Genomic DNA, 21,316 nt, shown 5'->3' with positions numbered 1-21,316 from the left:
GATCCCGCGGGATTTATTTTAGGATCGGTATGACGGTAGCAGCGTGGGTTTACACGGCGATGCCGCGACGCAGCCGCTCTGAGGCCACAGTGAATCCGCGGCAGGCTCGTATGCGAGTCACACGAGGATCGAGCACGCGATGGATAAACGATCGATCCATCGATCGATCGATCGATACAACCAACCATTCGTGGAACAACTCGCGAGCCAAATTCCACGCGCGGCTTTCTCGTCGTCTATCCTTTCGTTCGTTCTTCGTCGATCGTCGTTGTTGTTGTTCTCGTTGCTGGATCAAGCGACACGAGTGACGTTTACCTAACTGTGTGGTTGGCTGTTTGTCAAGAATCGACGAGTACCGCGAAGCAGCTGTTCCTCGAGTAGTATGGCGGCGAGTTTTTCGTTTCGACCGGCCACCAGCTATGCCTTCCGAGATATTTTGAGATGTGTAGGGTACAGTGGCTCGCGAGACACCGATGGAAACCGGGACACCTTCGATTTTAGTGGTTCGCGCAGTTCTAACTGGCCGAGTTTTACCGTGGAAGAAGGGAGAGTACGACGTTTGTTGATACAGTCGCGAGATAGAGATATTTGCCTAGCGATATTCCGGTGAATCGAAAGGAGGATAGAGGAGGGGTTTCCTGGAACGCGTTGGTGTAGCAAGGCGAGAACAGGAAGCGAAGGAATGGATAGAGATCGAACGGGGGGATCTCGAACGATATCCTACGCTGGAAAAATCTCGCCGCACTAACACGCTGCCCCGCGTGATTTCTCGCGCGATTATTTATAACCCGGTGCTTGTAAACACGCTTACTTTGGCGTCCGCACAAACCGCCCGCTATTTCTCGCGTCGCCCCAGTACCGATGCACAAACCAACGGTGAACGTTGCAATCCTATAGACTGACAGACATTCGGCAGTTTTGTCGCGCGTTCGTTTCGCGGTTCTGGTGCTTTCAACTGTTTTTGGTCGCGACGGTACACGTGGTCCTCGGTGGAACGAACTGTTGATTTTTAGTTTTTTTTTTTGGGTCGTTTTGCTTTCCTTTTGTTTGTGAAATGTTGCTGTACAAGTGGAACTTGTGTAATGGCAGGAGAACTAGTTTTTTTTTTTTGAATTAACATAAGTGTGATTTTAAGTTTGTTTTGAAATTATCACATAGGAGGAATGGAAAATTGTGTTAGTAAGATTTGTATCTTATGTATTGCTTGACGTATAGAAATTGAGATTGCAATCATTTTCTCGTTGTTGTTCAAATGTTACAACCTTTCATATTGAAGAATTTGCAAATAAATTAATCTAAGTTTTCGAAAATTAAATTTGAGTAGACATTTAAAAATTGAAAATTGAGATTGCAATAATTTTCTCATTACCCTTCAAATATTACAACTTTTCATATTGAAGAATCTTTAAATAAATTAATCTAATTTTTCGAAAATTAAGAAAAGTAATATTCGAATTCAACCGGACATTTAAAAATTGAAAATTTAAATTATAATAATTTTCTAAGTACTCCTCAAGTATTACAATTTTTCGCCTTGAAGAATCTCTAAATAAGTTTCTCTAATTTTTCGAAAATTAAAGAAATTAATTTTCAGAGTCGGCTGAACGTTTAAAAATTGAAGAATTGAAGTTACAATAACTACTTGAAACGTTACACCATCTCACATCTAAGTTAGTCTACTCTAATTTGTCGAAAATCACAGAAACGAGTCTTATCTCTCTAGAGGTTCGCAATTGACTTAAACCATTCACGTTTTCTGTCATACTTGGCCGTTACAACGGTCGCGCGAGCGTGTTATTTACACGTAGCCGTGTTACCTGTTTCTCGAGTAGCGCGAAGCACCTCTCCACGGTCCTTAACACTCGTTCCACGGCCGGTGAAGGAAAACTACTCTTTGTAGATTCCGTGAATAATAAACGCAAACACAGGCGAGGCGGAATAGTGGAACGGTATGAAGCCGTTTCGGAAACATCCCAAAGTCAAACTCCCTCGATTCTGACAAGCTGCCAAGCGTCTGAGGCCGCGTTACATAAGCGGCGTAAACGCTCGTTCGATTCTCCGTCGAACAATAATTCTCGATCGCGTTTTACGCGCGATGGATATCGTGCTCGTCGCGTCTGCGAGCAACCGGAATAACTTGCAAATTGAAACGTGGACCAGTGAACAGGCAGCCGTGAACGAACGTGGAACAATGTACAATAGTGTGATCGTCGATGCAACAGCCAATTGATTAACGCGAGCCAAAGGAAACGTAAACAGCACCGAGTGATTGGTATAATTTCTCCGCTGTGAACAATCGAGTGAACGTCGGAAATTTTGTTCTGAGAACGTTGGAGATTCTTTTTGGGTATGTTTCAACTGGTTTTCCTTCTCTCTTTTTTGAGAAATTTGTGTAGTGAGAAGTAATAGGTTCGTTACCTTGGAACGATCGAAATATTTTCGTTTTCTTGGGAAATATGTGTGCTTTAGAGCGAAGAGAATGATTGACATGATAAATGTCGAAGTGAATATTTCAATATTGATGCTTCCCTTTGAATTATGGAAATACGCTTGTCATCGCTGTGCACGCTTGTAATCCAAAGCGAACGTTCGAGCGTAATACCGGAAGAGATGTCTCGCTGTCGTAATATCAAGCTTGGTATACTTACAGAAACCGAAGAAAAGGAATTATTCACGGTGACAGCTTAAGCCACACCGAATCATTAATCTCGTCGCGAACTTTTCAACTTCCGAAAGTGAAGAAAATACTGCTTCCGAGAGCGTGCAATCGTGACAAAAGTGCACGGGATTATGGTAAATATTGCAATCAAGCTTGGCGCTCTCTCAAAAATTCGAGAAAAGAAATTATTCACGGTGACAGATTAAATCACACCGAATCGTTGATCTCGTTGCAAACTTTTCAATTTTCAAAACTGGAGAAAATACTGATCCCAAAAGTGTACAATAAAAGTGCAGAAAATTACACTAAAAATGAAACAACGATACTTCCCCTAGCTGCCACGAAAAATTCTGCAACGACGTGACTCGACCCAAAAATTCACAAAATTCTCTCAAAAATCCCATGGAAAAAAAAGAAATCAACAATCTCGTGCTCGAAGTATAATCGAACGGTAATTCCCTGAGCAGCACCAAGAAACTCTATAACGGCGAGGTTAACTGGACTGAAAACGTCTTTCCGACCGTTTCGCCGAAATCGTTAAGGATCCCCGAAAGTTTCCAGTGTCCCTCGAGCCTCCAAGGTGATCGAACCCAGCCGCAAGAACGAAAACTCGTGTGCACGGGAACGCGAGAACCGGAAACATGAAGAACGCTCACCCGATTATAACAGCCACGTCGTCGTCGAGCCTGGTCAATCCGGATTCTTCGTCTTCCAATGAACCTACGGAACCGATCATCAGATTGAAGCTGGACAAGCCGCTCCACTGGGAGTGGGAGCTGACCACGTCCGCGGACACGCTTCCTGTCATCCAGCTGCTAGACAAGGATGGCCGTTTGTTGGTCGAGACGACTGGACGAACGGCGCAACGTGCCAGAGGCTCGTTTCGCGAAGGTCTCACGTCGCACGAAGAGTTTCCGGAGAAACCTTCCACTCTTTCGTCCTCCTTTTCGTCCTCGTCCGCGCCGAGCACGGTGATTCAGCTTCCCTTGCAGGGGAACCGGAACGTCGACGGGTTCAGCTCCAAGTTCGGCACTTGCCAGTTCGGCTACAAGCCCCGGAAGTCGAGGAGCGAGGTGACCGTGAAAGAAAGAGAGAAGAAAGGGAAGAAGAGGTACACAGGAGGACCAGAGACTACTGTGAAACAAAACGAAGACACGAAAGCATTCTTGAAGAGATACTCCAGTGGAGACTATCTCCGACAGCAGATCATAGACGACCTTCGAACGAAGAGCACGATAGGTAAGACTCCAGAAGCAATCGCAAAAGAGAGGTGTAAGAAGGTTAAAGCTTACCTGAGAAGTCAGAGCGAGATTCTACCTAAGCTAGTTCACGTGGAAGAAGAGGAGAGCAGCGACGGTTCTAAGTTAAAGATTGACAGAAAGGAGGACGAGATTCGTAACGAGAGAATCAGGGACGGTTTGAATCGTCTGCGACAAGCTATCAAAAACGAAGACACAAAAATATCTAGAAATCTAAACGACGAACGTGTCGATGCTAAAACCGAGTCAACAGAGAACTTACCCTCCGAGGTTCCCGATGGAAATACGACAGAGGGTAGGAAAATCAGGAACGAAGAATTGGAGAAGGTGAGATCGTTCCTGCAGAGGAAGATCCAGCAGAAGATGGAGCAGGAACGATCGAGGAGTTCGAGTCGCTGCGACATGCAGACGCGGCGGTCGGCGATCAAGAAGCGATACTCGGATTACAGGCAACCGGAGGATCCGCGAGGTTATCGCACCCGAAAGGTGCGCAGCGAGACGAACATCATCAGGTTCGATCCGGAGATTGTTGAGAAGGACAGGCAGAAAGCGTGGAGGCAAACCGAGAGGGAGAAGGCCGGTGGCAGGTCGCGTTCCGAGGACTCGTCCCTGCAAAAAGTCTACCGGCGTTCCAAGAGCGAGACGATTCTCGAGGCGGCTGAAACGACCGGGTCGAATCGTCGACAGAGATCCCAAACGAGGGAGCCCTCGGAGAAACGGAAGCTCTACCGAAAAACGAAGAGCGACGTGTTGCTTGGCCAGATGGGCGGCAGCCTCGACTCCGAGCAGGAGAATCCTCCGAGGCGCGTCAGGAGTCAGGACAACGTCGACGAGTCCTGGAGAGAGTACAAGGAGAGGAAGAAGCACGAGAGGTTGCATCGCGAGTCTGAGGCTAGAGACGCGAACGAGGAGGAGGACTTTATGAGCAAACCTAGGTGGAAAGATCTCCAGGCGGACCTGTGCACGTTCAGGAACTGCAAGATCTGTCAGAACTTGCGGAATTGCGTGAATCCGTTGGAGAAACAGCGCGACAGCCCTGCGAACGAGGGAATCCCGGAGGATGGAACGATCAACCGTTCGTCTGACGTGATTTCCAACAATTCTACGAACGACAGACCGGCCACCAGTTTGCAGGAGAATTATCTGGTCGTGGATAGAATGTCGGAGAGCCCTAAGAATCATTTGTTAGCGAAGGTTCAAGTGAAAAATCATGGAGATGAATTGACCAATGTGTGTTCTGTCGAGTCTGCTTCTAACATGGTTCCTAAGAAGACGTTGAACGATTACAAGGATCTGTACGCGAGGTCGAATGTGAAGAAAAGCGACACGTTTAAGATCGTGGACGGTAGCGAAGGTTTGGAAGAAGGCGGAGAAGAGAATGATACGAAGGTGGACGTGGATGGTGCTTCGGTTGGTAGTTTCGAGTACTCGAATGGCGAAGGTGTGCTGATGAACAAGTCGAACGAGGATATAGCTAAGGATTACTTCAAGAGGGTTTACGAGCTGCTGAAGAAACGGCAGGAGAAATCGAAGAGGATCGCGGAGAAACAGGAAGTCGCGGGCTGCGACGACTCGTCGTCTTCTAATTACGCGGAGAAAGTGCAGAAAAAGAGGCCGCGGCGCAAGAAGAAGGAACGGAGTATGGAAGGTAAGAAATGGATTGCTTTGTTTTCTCGATGCGCAAGTCTGTTTTGCGGTGTTGAGGACGCGTCTGATTGTCGCGAGTTCATTCATAGAGCTGGAAATGACGAACGGGTTGCTTTTTTTCATTCTCTGACGAGTTTACTTTTATTTATTGTTAATTAAAATCGTTATTCTGCGTCTAATCAACGTTATTCTGTTTTTTAATTCTATATTCGTGAATGTTGTCACATAGTTTTTCTGTTAGTTCGAATGCGATTTTTCATTATTTTTGGAAAATTTTTAATTGTGCGAATTGTGAATGGATTGCAGGTAAAATAAGTAGTTTAATTAAGCTGCAACTCTTTGAATTATTAAATTAAGCTATAACTATTTAATGTATACCTATAGTAATACTAGTTAGGAAAAAGTTGTATATAATTTTCCTACTTTAAGTGGTTAGGTTAGGAAGTAACCTAATTTATTGGGCAATTGAGCAAAAATTAATTGGGCAAGTAATAATAATTATATCAATTATTTAAAGATTTTTCGAATGAAAAAAAGGATCGACAGGTTTTGCAATAAAAAATTAAATCAAAACGGAACGTTCGAATAATTAAAACGATATTCAAAATAAGTAATCGGCAATTTGAATTTCCATGGAGCCATGTTTGGAGTGTTCGAAACAACTTCTGAACTTGACCCAAATAAACACGAAAACAGTTACACGAGAATCACTGAAATCTCCGCACAGAATCATTACGAATACACAGCTTGAACAAACCCATAATTTAAAAAACACAAAATAGATCAAAATCTGTTTGCATATCTTTCACAACAGTAAACGCAATCAACGATACTCACAATCAGTTTAATTAAATGCACATTTAATTAAAAGTTGCTTCAATCAAATGTCGTTGGATGGTTCAATTTTAAAAGTACTTTAACGTTGAAAATAGAAAAGTTGCTACATCAAGTTAGCCTTGAAACGAATTCAAACGGAACGTTTCACGAACGCAGTCTCTTAATCGCTGAAAAATTTCGAGATTTTCGAGTCACGATGTCGAACAGTCTAAGAAATTGTCCTCCGTCAGGTAGATAGCATGGTGGACGTTAGGTGATGTCTTTCGTTAACGCGAAAACTTTCCCCTTAAAAGCTTCCACGCTTTTCACTGCGAACTCGTCGTATTTGCGCGACTCTGGCTCTCGTCAACATTCTAGAAATATTCAACGCCGGATTGTGACGAAACTTGTCTGCTATATATCCAGTCTGCGTTTGTTAATATTGTCCGGCGAACAGTGTCGTTGCTTGACATCACCGAGCCAATAATGCGAACACGAGCGAGTTGGAGGGAAAGAAAGAAGCGGGAGTGAAACGTTCGGGTCAATCAATGGGTCCCCGATGTGTTTTCGTCTGACAGATGCTGTAAATTCTCTCGAAAGTCGTTCAGGATAATTTAAGCCAGGATACGTTCCTGTTTTTTTTTCTTCTTTTCTTTAGAATGTCGTTTTTGTGAACTCGGGGGAAGATTTAGGTGAAAGTCTGATTGAACCTTGGGAATTGAAAGCAGGTTGCTTGGAAGCTTAAAAATGGTGGATACTTCGATTTGATTTGGGATTAACGTATGGTTAGCTTGGTGATCGATGTTTTTTATCGGAAAGCATATGAATATTCTGAACTGAGTGTGTTCAATTATAGGGAATTGCTAGTGATTGTTTTAGAAGGATGGTAATGAAGATAATTCACCTTTGAGGGAAGAAATATTCTTAAATTAAAATTGAAGAACCTAACAATGAAATTATACAGCAAATATTTGAATATCTCCATCGTTGAAAGATTGAAAAACCCAATCTTGTATTAGTAGCTTATTTTATTAATGATAAATTTAAATAATTGGCACAATTTGTGAAAAGCATTAAAACATTGTGAACGTTGAATAGAGGACCATTATAAGTCCAAAGATTAGTTTAAACGAGAGTTAATTTGTAATTATATCATTCGCAACGTATGCAAAGTAATAAAATTGTTATTTAAAACTTTCATAAATGAAGTGAACGAAAAAATGCTCATTTAAACAGAACATGTACAATATACACAAGAGTTGCAAGCTAAAAACTCAAGCATTAAAACTGATAATATATTATAACAATCCGCCAATATATTTTGGTTGTTTTTTAAAAATTTTAATAAATACCGGTCAATAGGATGAAATTTTTAATTTAATTTCACAAAGTATAACAGTTTCTCAAAGAAAAGAAGAAAAATAGTAAAGTAGATATCCATAAAATATTCGTAACCCTTACGGGGATTCGTAAACCCTTCCTTTATATCGAATCACTTTTTACTACGAGAGGAACATTCTTGTTATTCCGGTGTGAAAGAAATCGAAGGAGGAGAATCCAGCAATTCTGGATTCGACATCTTCTGAATTTGAAATGTAACTACCTGAAGGAGGTTGAAGCTTCTCTAAATAGACGTTGTCATTTGAATTTATAAAGAATATTGGACTTTGCAAGAAGTTCGCGATAAAGACTTTAAGAATGGTCGTTGTAAAAATGAACGTTATCGCATTTAATTAACGATCGACTTTGAAATTATAATTTCGTTCAACTTTGCGTTTAAAAATCTACGATTACTTAACGACGCCCCATTCTTGAAGTCGTCAAAGTTTAGCTAGTACTTCGTGAGAATGATAATGAATAAAAAGAGGTGTATTACAAGCTTTGCATTATGTAAATAAGATACAAATTTATATTCTTTTATTGTATTAAAATTTCTTTATCTTTTCTAATACACAGAAATATCAATTTTCTATGCAAAGACACTTGAATTCTTCTTTTTCCTCTAAAAACAGAATTCATTGACCACACAAATAATTTCCACAATAATTAAGATAAAAATTACAGAAAGAAAATAATTAAACAATTATCAATTAAAATTCTCTATTCTTTCAAATACACAGAAATATCAATTTTCTATGCAAAGACACTTGAATTCTTCTTTTCCCGCTAAAAGCAGAATTCAACGACCGCACAAATAATTCCCCAACAATCGAGATAAAATTTACACAAAGAAAATAATTAAACAATCATTCGCCGATTGCAAACCACCATTGAAATTTACTCCTACATGTTCCAATTCGTGCTTTCAACTAGAAATTAAGGAAACAATCCCCGAAGTGTAGAAATATCTCCAAAAAGATCCTTCGTTCAAACGGTGGTTTATTTTATGAAACGTTTGTTCGTCCGAAATTCACCCGGGCAAATAGTAAAAATATCGCGCCAATTCGAATAATAATCGAGTCGGTCCCATTGAAAACTTGGTCACGTCTACGTAGGTGGTTTGATATAGCGGACAGTTCAATTCTCATTGGAAATTGGATTACGCGCTCTTTGAAGCTTTTAGTGATTTCTCTAGCCGAGTATTCCAACAGAATGCCCAACGAAATAAAGGTCGGATTAAAGTGGCTTTTAAACGCTTGCTGGCGTTTCACCTGCCGTTCGATAATGTCGCAAATGAATTTGCAACTGTCGGCCAAACTGAATAATTCTTCTGCTAATCGACAACACCGCGGTTAATTTCGTTAAGATGGAAAGCTACGAGTTTCGAACGGTTCACACCGGAACATAGAAGTTAATTAATTAGCAAAGAAGAATGGACAAAAATCGAAAGATATATTTCTTCGCAATGAAATTTCTTTATTGTTACAATATTCAATTTTGCGATGTTTCCATATACGTTTATTTTACGACGCAAAATATTGTTCTAGAATATCTCCATTTTACGACAATGAGAGTTTAATTAAATATCGCCGAACAATTTCGCAGCTTTGATTCGTTACTAATTGGAATATCGAGAAACGAAATATAAAAATACGAAACATCGTTTGATTCTAGAGGAAAATTTAGCGACATTGCAAGCAGATCAACGTTTGAATAATTTGCGTTGCTTACTGCACTTGATAGCTCGAAACAATTTAATGCTTTTATTATAATTGTACCGACAAATATTTTTTTATTTCGCTACCGCGTTAATTACGACGAGTGAAGGAATACGAATGGAGGGTAAAAGTGTGGAAAAAGGGGATAGAAGTATTAATGGAATCTTTCAGAGACGGTAGATTTCACTTTGAGCTCATTTTTTTCAAGGCAATTATTTTAATATCCAACGAGTAGACGGCGGATTTTTATGCAAATTTATATTTTTGAGAATGTAGCAAGAAAAGTAGAACTTCGGTAGAGAATTGTTTCACCTACCAGGTATTATAAAAAGCACTATAATTTGGATACTTTTTCATACTACGTGCATTCTGCACAATTTTGTATCTTTAAATTTCCTATAAATGCACGAAAATCCGCAGTCTACCAATGAGAAACTATTCTCCATGCTATTTTTTATTTTTTTTTTTTTCTAATTTTCGTGTTAACCGAATCTTTCGTACGTACGTATCTGTGTTAAATTCATTGAACTTTCTATCGTGGCCGCTATAATTTCAAATAATGGCTTCCTAGTTTGCAGGTAGGCGCATGAAACAAAACTGCGGCGCGTGCAGCATTCTGCTTTGTTCAATAACTGTCCGTAAGCATGAAACGCAAACATGATAAACTCTACCGCGTAGAGACTATTAAACCATGATGAATGAACATTATTTTCGGTGCGAACCGAACGTTATTCTCGTAGCTGTTTTGAATTAAGCCCTTTCTTTCTCTCCCCGCAGATTGCGCTCCTTTTGTTCGCGAACAATGGCCGTGTTGTATTTTCACGTGAAAACACGGGATATTTATAATATTGCGTTAAACTTTTTCTGAACTCGATAAATATTTGGAATGAGCACGCGTCGTAGTGTGTTTCATGGAAAGTGAAATAAAGAAGTGAAGGAGAGAAAGAAGTGAAATATTGGAAAACAAGACGATTTGAAGAGTTTTTCTAGTACAATTCCATAGGACGCATCGAGGAACAAGACTGGGTTAACTGGGTCGTTCAGATAATAAGAACTTTGTGATTCTCTCTTCGCTATCTGTAATTTTTCAAATAACCGAGGGTCGTTTTCGGATAATTGGAACGAAGTACGTTCATCAGTCTGCTAATGTTTTATGTCGCATTAAAGTGTCTGGGGAAATAATTCGAGTAACTCTTCGGCGACTTAATCGTTTGTTTACCGTACATAAATCTGTGAAATAATACTCACGAATAAAAGTTCTTCGTTATGAATGAAACTTCGCTATAAATTACACAATGAAGAAAATAAAATAAGTAAAATATTTTTGCACGTGCAATATTTCACTATTACTGCAGATGGTGGTTCTAGCAATTAGGCTGTAGATCTGTTCCAAGTTAAGTTGAAAAAGTATTTAACTGTGTCCACATTTCAAACAGAAATTGAATCTTTCTAGTTTATAATTAAAAGTGATTAAGAATTAAGAATACACTAACTACTAACATCACTCTTTTATTAAGAAAAAAGAGAGGAGAAGATCTAAATATGAGCTAGTTGAAGTATTGAGTATGTTAAGTGCTTGACTCTATAGAAAACAGCATGAAACAACGAGTTATGAACGAAATAAGCGTTGCAGAGGAGATAGTGACCTGAAGTGATTTCAACCTGAAAATATGCACTTCTTACTTTCATAAATGGCCCATATTTAGAACACCTTTCCAAAAATCAAGATTTTCCCTTTTCCTTTAAATGAACAATTCGCAAAATACATTACTTTCGTTCAGCTTATTTTCATTTCGCATCACATAGTAAACAACAAGTGTTATACCTTGAAAATCCTCCACAGGTTCGACAACAAACCCCAGAACAAAATTTAGCCCATATTTACACCTTCTCCTCAACTAACACCGTTTTTCTCCACGCGATTAATGTAACCAACCCCAAAAAATGTCGCTGCTCGACATCCCTTGGTCCCTTGCAAGAGGAAGTCCCCTAAGAAAATCCGGCAAATATTTAATAACCATTCAGAAGTCGCGACTCGAAGGGACGCGACGGGGCAACGAGGCGAAAATAATTATTGTGAAAGTAAAGTCGGAAGAGTTGATTGCGGGAAAGCAGCCGGATAATTTTGGGCAGACGTCGTCATGGCCACACGGCGGACAGCCACCGTCGTTGGTCCTTGTGACGGGCTTTCAGCCAAAGAGATTAGTGCCGCGCCTTCAGCTAGGAAGTCTCGCGGAAATCAGCGGGAAGCTTCACCGCGGATCTCGCTGATATAATCTCTCCTCCGTCCGTTGCCACTCGACTTCCCTCGTTTCTTCTTCTTCTTCCCTCGTCCACCCACCCAAGACGAGAATAATCGTCGAGTTTTTCCCCTTTTTCTCTCTCTCTCGAAACCTTTCACAGAGGCTGAAATAATTGGTACAGTTTCCTCCCCCTTTTTCGTGCAAACTTTCCTTGTGAAACTGGGGCTGCAGATGGTCGAGGACCACCACGACGACGATCTGTTTCGCTCTTGGTTCTTACCTTTGTCTTTTCACGACTCAAAGGAGATTACAGGTTTGCTCCTTTTGAGAAAGTTGCTTTGAACGGGAATTTGAAGCTTCCACGTTGCGCGAGTTCAGTGTGTTTTGTTAATTGTGGGGTGAATGGAATTTTTTTTAACGGAGAATCAATTTTGTGCGGTGTGTTGGGAAGATTTCTTTTTTTGGTTGAAATGGTGAATTAGTATTAATGGAGACCACTATGTTCGCTGTAATGCAATTTTTTTTGAGAAATTAGAACGAATGTGTAGATTATTGTGTTATTTTAATAGTGGTTCTATATTTGAAGAGTAAATAAGGTTGTTGAGTACTTTAAGATATTATATTTCTACATTAGATTATCTAAATGATGAATTTTTATTGAAAATAAATATTATTAAAAAGTAAGCTATGTGAAATGTAGTTTTTTTTATAAAAACAGTTTCGTTTAAGTATCACATTGCTTGAAATATCAAAAATTCCAGGATTTCGTCGGAATTTTCTACCGAGTGATAGAAATCTGGTCTGTGAACTGAGAATTAAAGTTTTACGGTGACGTGACCCTTTTAACATAGAGAAGGATTCTAATTTAGTGCTGCAGCATTAAATATAGCGGTGCAAAATTAAGTTGGAAATGCCCAGAAATAAAATATACACCGACTGGCAACGATTGTTTCACGATTTTCGAGAATTTTCTCTTACGCGGTGTTGTTCTCATTTTTTTAACAGCGTAATTTATATTTTAATGAAATCAAACCTCGTACACGTTATAAAACTGCAGATAGCAATTTTAATTTCCCTAAATTTCCTAAAATTAATTTCAATTTTCCGTATATGTACATATTAAAATCTGACGCGATTTTTCTGAGCGTGTCTCCTTTCGTACGCGTATTAAATATTTGAGATCTCTCAGGCGTAATCTAGCGAACTTTTGCCATTCTAAACTAACATTATTTTATAGCGTGAAAATATAAATGTGAAACTAAAATAGAATATGATTTAAAAACTAAAATTTGAACAAATTAGCGTGAAATATAATAGAAATTTTCGTCAACTTACTTTCCGCACGGCACTGAATAACGTTTCAGCAATAAACACTTGTGTTCCACTATAAAGACAAACACCAACTGTTCGTACGACTTCGAGTACAACTGGTAAAGCATTTCGAGGAATAAAAACATTCCGCGGTTTGTTTACATCTAAGGAGAGCCCGAAATAAGAATTTTCAAAGCTTGTCAACATACTTTCACTTTATCGTTAAATTTCAAAATTAGACACTTTACTTTATCTTCTAATTAAAACGACAATATATCCTTTTAAATTCAAATCTGAACTTTATCTAATTAACCTGTTAGGGCTTGCGGTTGATCTTTCGATCGTTCAAGCTTTGCCAGTTTTTGCACGTGTGTGCCGACTAATGTTCTAAGGCTTCGAAAGACCAGTTTCTTGATTGAAACACTAAATTTTTATTTTATGTTCTATTTTCTCCAACTAATTCAAGATATAAATTCTACTGCGAAGTGAGAGGTGTTTCACCTGCGAGTGGCCAAGTGTTTCTCTCGCGAGTCGCCAAATGTTTCTCCTGCGAGTTGCAAAGTGTGTCTGCTGGAGTCTCTACGGTTTCCCTCGACGAAGACTCTTATTTTCCTAAGAACACCCTGATTGGTGATTTTTCCTTTTCTAAATCACCAATCAGTTTACTCCGGTGCATCGCAACCTCCCTCCATTTCGCCCTTAGCGCGTTATCTTAGGGTGGGGTAGACAACGACCGGGGAAAGTGTTCGGTGGACGGATGCGTGGGAATCCTGTGGAATCTCCGCTTTTCTAGGCTTTGTTAAAGTCAAGTGGCCCATCGACGTTGGCAAAAGTTGTGGGCCACTTTTCTGTTTTCCGTTCGGAGACTCCAGGATTTATGGCAGGGTCTGATCCTAGGGACTAAGTGTCGCAGGCAACGCAATAGACACTTGTGGTGTTTTGAGAAAGCGATATTTGCCTGCGACGGCGAGCACTTGACTCGCTGCCATAAATTCGGCTACAGGATACGCCTTAACAAACTCGTTGGGGTCGATGAACCCATCCACCCATTCGTAAAGAAATATGAAAGCAACCAGTAAACAAATATTTTTCTTACGAAAAATACAATGTAATTTCTGTAAGCACCGCTTGAAAAAAAAGAATTTAACTCAAGATAGTGTGGTATCCCAAAATGTATTTATTCTATATTCCTAAGCGACTGTTAAGGATTCCGGCGTCCGTCTCGCTCGACGGCTATTTCCAGAGTGTCCTTTCCGCGTCGTATCCCACGTTGCTCTGAAAAACCGTCGGAGCCCCCTCGTTCGACTTTCCGGGGAAAGGGCTTAGTTTATGGGACCCTCAGGTACCCGCGCGCTTTCTCTTCCTGGGTGACAAAATCCAGGCCACCACTTCACCGCCGGAATCTCGCATTTCTTACATCTCTTTTCGTTTAATCTAAGAAAATAATTAAAGCAGTAACCCAATTATACGTTATCCACGTAATTACTATCTCAACACGATACGTAGTCCTACGACATAATTACAACTGTCCCAATTCGCAATCTGACCCAAAAACAACAAATCACAAAAATTCCATTTAAAAAAAGAAGAAGACGAGACAGATGCTCAATTATTTATTAGGCACTATTGCACGCCCAGAAAGCAGTATTTTAGACCACGGGAAGGATTACGCAGGATTACCAGCGGCAAGGATGCTTAGCGTGTGCGTTAAGAAGAGAATGGGGAATCCCGCAAGCTTGTAAGTACTTCCATGCACGCTACTGCTAGCTAATGCCACGTGCGCGTAAGCTGAGGAAAGCTTATTACATGATTGATGGCATAACCAATTTAGCGTGTGCGTTAAGAAGAGAATGGGGAATCCCGCAAGCTTGTAAGTACTTCCATGCACGCTGCTGCTAGCTAATGCCACGTGCGCGTAAGCTGAGGAAAGCTTATTACATGATTGATGGCATTACCAATAACTGTAACATCGGCGGCGTGTTAATAACACGGTCACGTGCTTGCGAGCATAAACTTAGTGCGTGCCCAAAAACACCTTTTATTTTGCGGAAATTTATATACGCGATACTGTTATATCACGTTACGTTCTGTTCTATTCTAGTTAGTTACTGGCGGTTTCCTTTGGATCGTGGAGTTGCTTAGCGACGTTAGACTTTCTCATCACGTTTGAAGAAAGAATCAAGCTTGTAATGATACTTTTCGTCGATTTATTGAAAATTGTATTTTTTAGTTGGTAAATGTGGTTAACCCCTTAACCTACAACGAGTCAGACTCGTGACAGAAATTCTAGTCAAGATATGAGAAAAATAGTTATAGCAATAAGAAAAATTCGTTATAATCCTAACTTTCGTTCGAATTTCTAACACCGAGAATTACTAAATGTAATTAATCTATAACAGATAAACTTTTGTTACCTGATACAGTACCAGAACACTACATTACCGACGCTTAGATGCATAGTCAGAAAAGAAATCATAGGTTAAGGGGTTAATGGGAAATATTACAACTGAGTTGCATTCGAGATCAAATGGAAGCATGAGAGCATGTGACGTTTTATTTTATATAGTTAGTAGTATTTTGTTTTGAATTGTGGAATTGTTTAGCAACGTTAGATGTTTTAATAATATTTGAAAGAATAACTTATGTTGTTTTCAACCTCTTCAGGGACACTGACACTACGTGTAAATTAGTTTCTCCGAAAATTCCAATATTTGTGATAGAGAAAATATGAAAAATATAGTCTCCTAACAAGGATAGCAGTTTAATTGCTATCGAGTCAACGTGAATATAAATTTTCATTTTTTTCTAACTTCAAAAAATCGTCCCTGAAGAGGTTAACCCTTTCACAGCTGTTTGCGACTTTTGGCACACTCTCACCTTAATTTTTGCCCTTTGCACACTTCCACCTTAATTTAATAAAACGATCAGTCTTTCAATTTTTTAAAAATTTCAAAACGCCGAAACAAAAGATTTTTCCGCAGCGAAAGGGTTAAAGCGAACTTCCTTCCGCGATTGCTCTCAATTTTCATTCGCACCTTCCATTCCACCGCAATAAATTACCTAAACTCGGAGTTTCCAAACTTCCGCCGCCTGCTACACAAAGGACAATACCAAAACCACAGGCAATTTTGATTCCAATTTCCCCATCGAAGAGTCCTTTCAACATTCAAATCGGACAATTTTTCCCGATTATCGTGAATTTTATAAGCGTCGAATTCACCGGGCGGGGTTCAAGCTTATCATTCACAGGTTATAGCCTTGCTATCGGTTTCAGAGAAGCATCGTGTGCAAGTGAAACGAAGTGTTCGAGCGTGAAATTGATATTATAACATAACCATTCAGCCGGGGTTGTATTCAGAACGCGTTTCACAGTTCGGTCTGGCGGGCGTTCTGCGCGTTTCTGTTCGAACTGTTGGCATTAACTCGGAAAGTGTTTAACAGTTCTTGTCGCGTAACTATCGGTTTGATCTCCAACGTCGGCGTGCGGTCGTTTGCATGTAGACGGGAAACATCAACTTGTTGCTAGAGACGAGGCGATACGGCATTTGGTGTTGGCAGAGGAACAATTGGCGGAGTGCTCTTCCATCGTATACTATAAATCGTGCTCTACGGTTCAAACATCCCCACGCGCGCATATTTGCGGCGCGCGGAATTCGAACGATCTTTCTCGATCATATTTCCGCGACTCGGCGAAACGGGTTTCGTTGCGAACGTGGTTATAATAACACTTCTACGCGATAATACTATGCTTTCGATTCACAGTGTGCGTTTAAATCTTTCTTTTTCTTTTAAAGAAAAAATTTATCGGTAAAACTTCAGTCTAGGAAGTAAATATAGAGATTTAGGACGATGTTGGATTTTTTTTTAAATAGAAAAGAATTTTATTGTACTTTTGCGTTGCGACGTGAAATATAAGAGGACAGAGAATTAAGTTTCGAGGGTATAAAAATAAAATCGACCGACGACGATTTGCTTTAAAATCTTCGAGTTAGCTTTGGTGGCTTTCTTTTCAGTTTTCTAACTCTCGGTGAGTTTTAGAAAAATTATGACCTAAAATGCGTTTTGCTTTGATGTGGTATGGCTCGAAAGTTGTTTTCCGGGAAATGTGAAGAAAGTAATATTAAAGATGAATATGTGTAAAATGAATATATAGCTATTGATGAATTTATTATTCTTTGTTACTCTTCTATGGATAAATACAAATATTGTGAAGAGTTAATTCACGGATCAACCTTTCCTTTTTGTATTTGTAACGGTAACATATTTTTATTTTCATTTACTAGAGGAAGTACACTTGAAAGCAACATTTCTCGAAGAACCTAACGGTATCGTTATATGTTTCTCTTTGGAACTGTTCACATCACGTATTTCTACCAAGATTTACAAGAAACTGTTCAAAGGAAAATATTCTGTGAAAGAGCCTTTCATATTTCGTTATTTTTCCAAGTATTTTCCTTTATGATAAACTTGCGACTCGCCTAAGCATTCATTATAATATTAGTAGTTCGCAGGAGACGGGAGAAATGTAATTTACGATTATTGCGGCAACTTTGAAATTAAACTGCATTATACGAAAGTATACGATAATTCAGCTCGAAAAATAATACACGTGCGAGATATGTTAAATGAAATTATGGTTGAAACGTGATAAAAAATTATTTTCAATTATACTTTGACAATTATTCCCAAATTACTGTCCCAAAACTTTTGTCTCATCTTGTGTTATCAAAATCTACAAAATTATTGTACTTAAATATCATATTAACTGTGTCAACCTTTCTAAAACTAAACACACGTTACAAAAGAACTCATTAAAATTAAATTGTATTTTGAAAATATTTTCCTAATTTACCTTCATTTCGAAAATAGCAATTAAACTCATGAAAGGGTTGTAGAAATTTAGTTTTCTCGTTACGTTATAAAAAAAAACTCGTTGAAATTAAATTGTATTTTGAAAATATTTTCCTAATTTACCTTCATTTCGAAAATAGCAATTAAACTCATGAAAGGGTTGTAGAAATTTAGTTTTCTCGTTACGTTATAAAAAAAAACTCGTTGAAATTAAATTGTATTTTGAAAATATTTTCCTAATTTACCTTCATTTCGAAAATAGCAATTAAACTCATGAAAGGGTTGTAGAAATTTAGTTTTCTCGTTACGTTATAAAAAAAAACTCGTTGAAATTAAATTGTATTTTGAAAATATTTTCCTAATTTACCTTCATTTCGAAAATAGCAATTAAACTCATGAAAGGGTTGTAGAAATTTAGTTTTCTCGTTACGTTATAAAAAAAAACTCGTTGAAATTAAATTGTATTTTGAAAATATTTTCCTAATTTACCTTCATTTCGAAAATAGCAATTAAACTCTCCCATGAAAGGGTTGCAGAAATTTCGTTTTCTCAAAGAGAACTCGGTACGCCTTATAATTCGCGTTTAAATCCCAACGTAATCTAAATTTCGACACTGTTCACGCTAAATTCGCAAAGTTTCAACTGATTTCGAGAAACGATTTTATTACACATTTTTGGTGTACATGGAAAATTGCATTGTACTCGCGATAGAAAGCCAAGGTTCTAATCATTGGAAGCAAATTACTGCTATCCAAGGTGGTTCTTGCAGTCCTATATCAAAGCCTCTTCCGTACGATAAGAAGGGCTTAACGAGAGCCTCCTCTGAGCTTCTCCCTTTAATCAAAACACATCGTATCAGCGCGCCCATAGCTCGTATAAAGCGTGTGTGCTCTCGGCACGCATATGCAAACCTATACACAAAGCGGTTGACCGAATGGGGCTCAGAAATGGAAACAAGAAATTCCATTCGACGTGAAAACGCACATTGAAACGCAATTACTTTGTGCTCGTTGGAAATCGTATCCTGTTGAAGAAATTTTACGGATTTTGTCTCTAACTTTTGCATTGATAACGAATTAATTTGGTTTGAGCGTAAAAGAAGAAAAATTACGAAATTTTCTGTGATAAAATTCAGAATACCATAATATTTATTTAGAATATATATTTCACGAGGGAATATTAAATATAATGTTACACAGGGTGTCTGTTTTATCTCAATACAGCGAAATATCTTTTAAGGAAGTGATGTTAGGGAAAAAATGTTTTAACAAAACAGACGTAGGTTTAGAGACGTCAACTGTCCGCGTAGTTGGGAACCATCCCTCGGTTTTACGGAAAACTGAAGTCGGATCATCTGCACTGCGTGTCAATTGTCGTTAGGATAATAACAAACGAAGTAGGTCGTGTGTAAAGACTTGGTTGTTTACTAAGAGACAGTGTTTTTCCAGAAAAAGATAGAATATGTATATGTCTCGAGGAGACAGCAGTAAAAGAAACTAATTTCTTGTTGTTTCATAGCTATAACACATCTTATTACAAGAAAAATAAACTTAGGATACGATAAAACGAAATTGTTGCAGTAATTGATCTAATTAGCTATACGTAGGCTCTCCTCTAATTGAATTAACTCAATCATTCGATTGTGTACGTATATATACATACATATTATTCACGCATACACATACCCTGAAACTGTAGCTGTGCAGCTCGCAGAGACACGCTTCTCGTTTGATTTTCTCCCAAGCTGAGCTGTTCGTTGCGTACTTCAATTCGGTGCACTAGCTTCTTGTATGCAGCGGCACTTAATTCACACGAACGAATATCCTAAGTACGTAAATTGATTCGAAATCCACGCACAATCGAAAACGCTTTATTCGAGAGAACACTGAATTTTCTACAAAACTAGGATAGCACGGTACAAACGTCGTTCGTCGACGCACTCGTTCGGTAGGCCTGTAAGCACTAACTGCGCACGTGACGATTTCTGCTCCCTGCTGCGCGCAAGCAGTTCTGGGAAAAATCCTAGGCGTGTGAGTGACCCTCAAGTATATACTTGGGCCTAGTCAACCTCACGTACCAAAACATTGCGCGAGGCTAGCGATGTTTTTTTGCTAGTGAAACATAAGAAACTCGAGACAAACGTAAGAAATTCAAGCTAAACCTAAGAAATTCGAGCCAGAGTCGTTGTTTGTATTGTAGGGAACTGAACACGAATCTACGTGTCATTTTGAAAGTAAAACTATCGCGAGTGGACATTACCCCTGAGCTTGACTGTCGAGAGCATAGCTCAACTGTCTGAGAGTAAACGTGTCGAGACTTGCTCTGGAATGGATGCATAATCATACTACTGTGGCACAGTTGCTTTCGAAAGACGAAGTAGTTTCGTATTCTTGAGAGAACTCTTGTGGGAGTAAAAAATGTCAGGAAAAGAATATTGTAATAGAGAAAATTGTGAATATATGAAAAATGTGTAAATTGATTCGAAATGAACGTCAAAATTTTTTAAAAAATTATCCGTGTATAATCGAAAACGCATTGTTTGAGCGAGCACTGTATTCCCTACAAGACTATAATCGCGCAGTATAAGCGTCGTTCGTCGTTCGTCGAGGCACTCGTTCGACAGCCTCGTAAACACCGACTGAGGACGAGTCGTCCTGCCCGATTTCTGATCGTTGTACGCTCGCAACTGTTCTGAGAAAAATTCTAGGCCTTAACTTCTTCGAACTCGTGACATTTCTTGCGAGTCAAACATAAGAAACGCGAACCTGGGTCGCTGTACGTACATCGAGATAAACATAAGCTAGCTGTCTGTTCGCGCACAGAAAAGAATTAGCGGGAAAAGAATTTTCTGATTTTATATTACTTTTATTGGCAAAACCGAGAACAAACGTCACGCACTTGGTCTTGATACAATACAATACGCCATACTTTTTCTTCGCTCGACGCATGCGCGACCGCCGCTCCGAACGCCACTCGGCGCACGCATGCGCGATCGCCGATCGCGGTAAAAAGACGCGCCTCTTTTAAATTCAAACCGTTACACTGTCCCTTTGAGATTAAAACTATCGCGAATTGCTCGCGAGTGGACACAGCGTCTGAGAGTGACTGTCTGAGCGCATCGCTCAACTCTCTGAGAGTTACGACTCGAATAAACAATTGCTTTGCAAACACGACATGTGGAGGGGATACCCATAGAAGGAAGTTTTCAATAATTCAAAATTGAACATATTGGTAGGTACTTATTGTACTCGTTGAACTCGTCTTAACATACACTATCATATTATGTATAAAAAAATATAGCATTCCATTTAAAAAAATTAAATTGACTTCGAAATTTCCCCCACCATACCTGGTACAAAAAAAATATTTACACCACATAACGTCCCCCTCCATACCAAACAACTTTTGTTAAAACATTTTTTTCCTAACATC

The 21,316-nt window shown here is 39.2% G+C and overlaps 2 protein-coding genes across 2 annotated transcripts in view; both read left to right on the top strand.

Moving 5' to 3' along the window:
* The first annotated feature begins 3,300 nt into the window (after positions 1 to 3,300).
* Positions 3,301 to 4,135, top strand: LOC108577564. Its single transcript, XM_017940745.1, has 2 exons — positions 3,301 to 4,075; positions 4,128 to 4,135. Exons 1-2 carry the CDS (start codon positions 3,301 to 3,303, stop codon positions 4,133 to 4,135), a joined length of 783 nt encoding a protein of 260 aa, XP_017796234.1.
* A 15-nt stretch (positions 4,136 to 4,150) lies between these two features.
* LOC108577604 overlaps positions 4,151 to 21,316 on the top strand; it is a 262,878-nt gene continuing 245,712 nt past the window's right edge. The window contains exon 1 of the mRNA XM_017940787.1: positions 4,151 to 5,566. Coding sequence (XP_017796276.1) covers positions 4,282 to 5,566 — 1,285 coding nt within the window. The 5' untranslated portion in view covers positions 4,151 to 4,281. The remainder of the gene's footprint in view (positions 5,567 to 21,316) is intronic.

Source organism: Habropoda laboriosa, unplaced genomic scaffold (genome assembly GCF_001263275.1).
Source record: "Habropoda laboriosa isolate 0110345459 unplaced genomic scaffold, ASM126327v1 scaffold578, whole genome shotgun sequence".
Lineage (NCBI taxonomy): Eukaryota > Metazoa > Arthropoda > Insecta > Hymenoptera > Apidae > Habropoda > Habropoda laboriosa.
This window is presented reverse-complemented; position numbering and strand designations above follow the sequence as displayed.